Source organism: Palaemon carinicauda, chromosome 18 (assembly GCF_036898095.1).
Source record: "Palaemon carinicauda isolate YSFRI2023 chromosome 18, ASM3689809v2, whole genome shotgun sequence".
NCBI lineage: Eukaryota > Metazoa > Arthropoda > Malacostraca > Decapoda > Palaemonidae > Palaemon > Palaemon carinicauda.
This window is the reverse complement of record NC_090742.1, coordinates 67,483,616-67,488,158: the sequence shown is the minus strand read 5'-3', so window position 1 is coordinate 67,488,158 and position 4,543 is coordinate 67,483,616. Positions and strand designations below refer to the sequence as shown.

General features: G+C 35.1%; 1 protein-coding gene across 1 annotated transcript in view; it reads left to right on the top strand.

Annotated features, from left to right (window-relative positions):
* The window catches only part of LOC137657347 (uncharacterized), a 23,115-nt gene extending 19,814 nt beyond the window's left edge, over nt 1-3,301 (top strand). Inside the window, exon 3 of the mRNA XM_068391683.1 lies at nt 2,977-3,301. Coding sequence (XP_068247784.1) covers nt 2,977-3,301 — 325 coding nt within the window. The remainder of the gene's footprint in view (nt 1-2,976) is intronic.
* Nucleotides 3,302-4,543: the final 1,242 nt, after the last annotated feature.

Genomic DNA, 4,543 nt, shown 5'->3' with positions numbered 1-4,543 from the left:
GATTCTAGCATGCTTCTTTCCCCTTAAAATTATAAACTATTTGTCTGGATAAGTTCAAAAGCATGTTTTCAAAAAGTTTCCCTTAAAGTAAACCATTCCTAGTAATTATTAATAACTTATTTCTTTTTAAATTATAAACCATTCCTGGTCATTATCATTTTCAATTTTCAAAAAGTTTTGCCTTTACCCAGATGTCACTCCCAAAAACTGATCTGATGTCATTGCACAGTAAGTTTCCATGATTTTCTCTTTTAACGCCTTCAAGTTTTAAGTAATTTTGCTTGATAAAATGTGAACATTATATGTATAAACAAGCAAGGGAACCGCTGTGCAATTACAAACGGTCAGTTAAACCCTGTCTCTTTGAGTAAATTCAACCTACACAAGCAAAACTTTATTCAAATGAAGTTCAACGTTCTATGGGCTTCCAGGTACGTCTAATTTATCATCTTCACCCTTAACGTCTTGTTCCTTAATACACTTTACTATAATCTGATGTATTTCACTTGTGATAAAAGTTTGACCAATTCTCAAAAAAGGTAAGTTCAGTTTTCTTGTGAGGAGAGTTATTTCTTGAAAAAAGGCCCTATTTTTGGGGTCCGAATCTAGTAAGGGCCGGGGTCAGAAAAAATGTCCCAAAATTTACGGTGTCAGATTTTGTGTTAGACTGCAGCATAGAGTCGTTTTATGGGTATATATGTGGTCATCGCATATTTTCGCTCTCCGACTAAAATTATAGAAGATATATGAGATTTTCTTAAAATGTCCCTATATATGTAATACTCTTAACACTGGAATATCATCTCGCTGACTTTTGTTCTTAGTTAAACTTAGTTGTTCGCGTGACATCAAGTAATTATGCGCCCATGTGCTCCTGATATGATCAACCGACAATCAAGTTTTCCTTTAATGGTGTCAAAGAGTATATCAAGTTATCTTGTAATGACGTCATAAAGTATATAAAGTTATCCTGCAAGGACGTCATAAAGTAGATCAATTTATCCTGTAATGACGTCATAAAGTGGAACAAGTTAACTTGTAATGATGTCAAAAAGTAGACAAAGTTATCATGTAATGACGTTAAAAAATAGATTGGAAAGTTATCCACTAATGACGTCAAAAGTAGATCACGTTATCCTGTAATGACGTCAAAAAGTGAATCAAGTTATCCTGTAATGACGTCAAAACATAGACAAAGTTATCCTGTAATGACGTCAAAAAATATATTGGAAAGTTATCCTTTAATGACGTCAAAAGTAGATCAAGTTATCCTGTAATGGCGTCAAAAAGTAAGTCAAGTTATCCTGTAATGACGTCAAAACGTAGACAAAGTTATCCTGTAATGACATCATAAAGTATATTAATTTATCCTGTAATGACATCATAAAGTATATTAATTTATCCTGTAATGACGCCATAAAGTAGATCAATTCATCTTGTAATGACGTCAAAAAGTAGACAAAGTTATCCTGTAAAGACGTCATAAAGTAGATAAATTTATCCTGTAATGGCGTCAAAAAGTAGACGAAGTTATCCTGTAATGACGTAATAAAGTAGATCAAGTTATCTTGTAATGGCGTCAAAAAGTAGACGAATTTATCCTGTAATGACGTCATAAAAGTAGATCAAGTTATCTTGTAATGACGTTAAAAAGTACACAAAGTTATCTTGTAATGACGTCAAAAGGTAAACAAAGTTATCTTGTAATGACGTCAAAAAGTACACAGAGTAACATAATCCAATATTGAAAAAAGGCCAAACGGTAATGTTCACGTACAGTATTAATTATTGATCCTTAGTCTATCTTTACATTAAAACAGAAAATGACAATATCGTCAAGTTCATATCTAGGATAATAAAAAAAGAAAAGTTTTATAAAATTAATCAAGTCCTTCACCCACAAGCTTCTGAAACGTTTTTGCCTAAATAACTAAGTTTCACAAAATTAATCAAGTCCTTTGTCGCTTCTGAAACGTTTTTGCCTAAATAATTAAGTTTCACAAAATTAATCAAGTCCTTTGTCCACAAGCTTCTGAAACGTTTTTGCCTAAATAATTAAGTTTCACAAAATTAATCAAGTCCTTCACCCACACGCTTCTGAAACGTTTTTGCCTAAATAATTAAGTTTCACAAAATTAATCAAGTCCTTTGTACACAAGCTTTTGGAACGTTTTTGCCTAAATAATTAAGTTTCATAAAATTAATCAAGTCCTTTGTCCACAAGCTTCTGAAACGTTTTTGCCTAAATAATTGTTTCATAAAATTAATCAAGTCCTTTGTCCACAAGCTTCTGAAACATTTTTGCCTAAGTAATTAAGTTTCACAAAATTAATCAAGTCCTTTGTCAACAAGCTTCTGAAACGTTTTTGAATAAATAATTAAGTTTCACAAAATTAATCAAGTCCTTTGTCCACAAGCTTCTGAAACGTTTTTGCTTAAATAATTAAATTAAGTTTCACAAAATTAATCAAGTCCTGTGTACACAAGCTTCTGAAACGTTTTTGCCTAAATAATCAAGTTTCACAAAATTAATCAAGTCCTTTGTCCACAAGCTTCTGAAACGTTTTTGCCTAAATAATCAAGTTTCACAAAATTAATCAAGTCCTTTGCCCACAGGCTTCTGAAACTTTTTTGCCTAAATAATTAAGTTTCAAAAATTAATCAACTCCTTTGTCCACAAGTTTCTGAAACGTTTTTGCCTAAATAATTAAATTTCACAAAATTAATCAAGTCCTTCACCCACAAGCTTCTGAAACGTTTTTTGCCTAAATAATTAAGTTTCACAAAATTAATCAAGTCCTTTGTACACAAGCTTCTGAAACTATTTTGTCTAGTCATTGACGAGTTTATGTAAAAGAAAATTAAAATATTCGTTTATCTAGTAACATTTATATCAAATATTAGTACACCAGAGGAGGGGGGGAATTGGAGAAACCCTCCAAATTTCTAATAACTTCTTCCTGTGATCTCCACCAGGTTCCGCAACTGGAACACGACCCTGAGACTCAAGGGGACTTCCCCATCGCGCATCGTCGAAAAAGTCATCGAACGGAGGTCGGCCGAACCCTCGCCCAGCACATCGCCCATTCCAGACCAGCAGCAGCAGCCAGGAACCTGCTGCAACACCCACGCCAAAGGGCATCGGTCTCCCGTCCGACAGCGCTGTCGATCTCACAACGCGGCCAACTGCCACTGCGAATCCCCGGTGAAGCAGAGGACGGCCTCCGTCTCCCCGAGCAAAAGGAACGGCGCTACGTCGCCATGCAAGGCTGTTGGATCGCAAGCAAATGGTAAATGTTAGGAAAGGAATGCGATGGGATTACGATGGGATTGCGATGGTAATGCGATGGTAATACGATGGTATTGCGATGGTAATACGATGGTATTACGATGGTGATACGATAGTATTACGATGGTAATACGATGGGATTACGATGGGATTACCATGGGATTACCATAGAATTACGATGGTAATACGATTAAATTACGATTGGAATTACGATTGAATTACGATTGGAATTACGATGGGAATTACGATTGGAATTACGATTGAATACGATTGGAATTACGATTGAATTACGATTGGAATTACGATTGAATTACGATGGTGATACGATTGAATTACGATTGGAATTACGATTGAATTACGATGGGAATACGATTAATGAGTGATGACCAACAAGTACCAAAAAGAAAAAAAAAGGATCCAACGTTTCAGTTCGCTTTGGGATAATTGGTTGACTTTCTGTTGCCTGTCAAAAAGTCGCTTGCCTTATAATTATTCAAGCAAGTATAAACAATTTCTGTCTCAGGCCACAATCCCTATCGCTGTGTTGCTACATAATCAGCGATAAATATTTCTTATTCACTCATACATACACACATACATTAGTTTTAAGAGTTCATTTCATACTTTGGCTTAAAAGGATCTCACCATAATATGGTTTATCATGCAACATTGCCTCAAATAATCCTTATTTCATGCGTCAAAGAGTATTTGAAATAATTTTAGGATAATCTTTCCCGTCACACTTGAGATTTTTACTTCCCTGTCAATACCTATTCTCTTTATAACCAAAGAACAATCTTAAATGTTGTTTCTTCCCTCTATAAATTAACTGATTCAACTCCCTATTATTATTATTAACTATTATTATTATTATTACTTACTAAGCTACTACCATAGCTGGAAAAGCAGGATGTTATAAGCCCAGGGGCCCCAACAGGGTAAATAGCCCAATGAGGATGGGAAACAAGGAACAATAAAATTTCTAAGAAAAATAACATTAAAATAAATATCTCCTATATAAACTATAAAAAAAAATAACAAAACAGCAAAGTCTCCAATTCTTCTTCTATTAGTGTGCTTTTTCCCCCGTTCGTATGGGATAACACGATTGCCTTCTTTTGAAGGACTTTGCTTTGGCTTTGGGGTGGACCGCAGTCCCGACCGGCTGCCCTGCCTGACATCGCCTAAGCCCCGGTAGCGTATGTTTGTGTGTTGTACCGGCCACCAACGCCCTTCCTCCCAGCAACGAGGAGT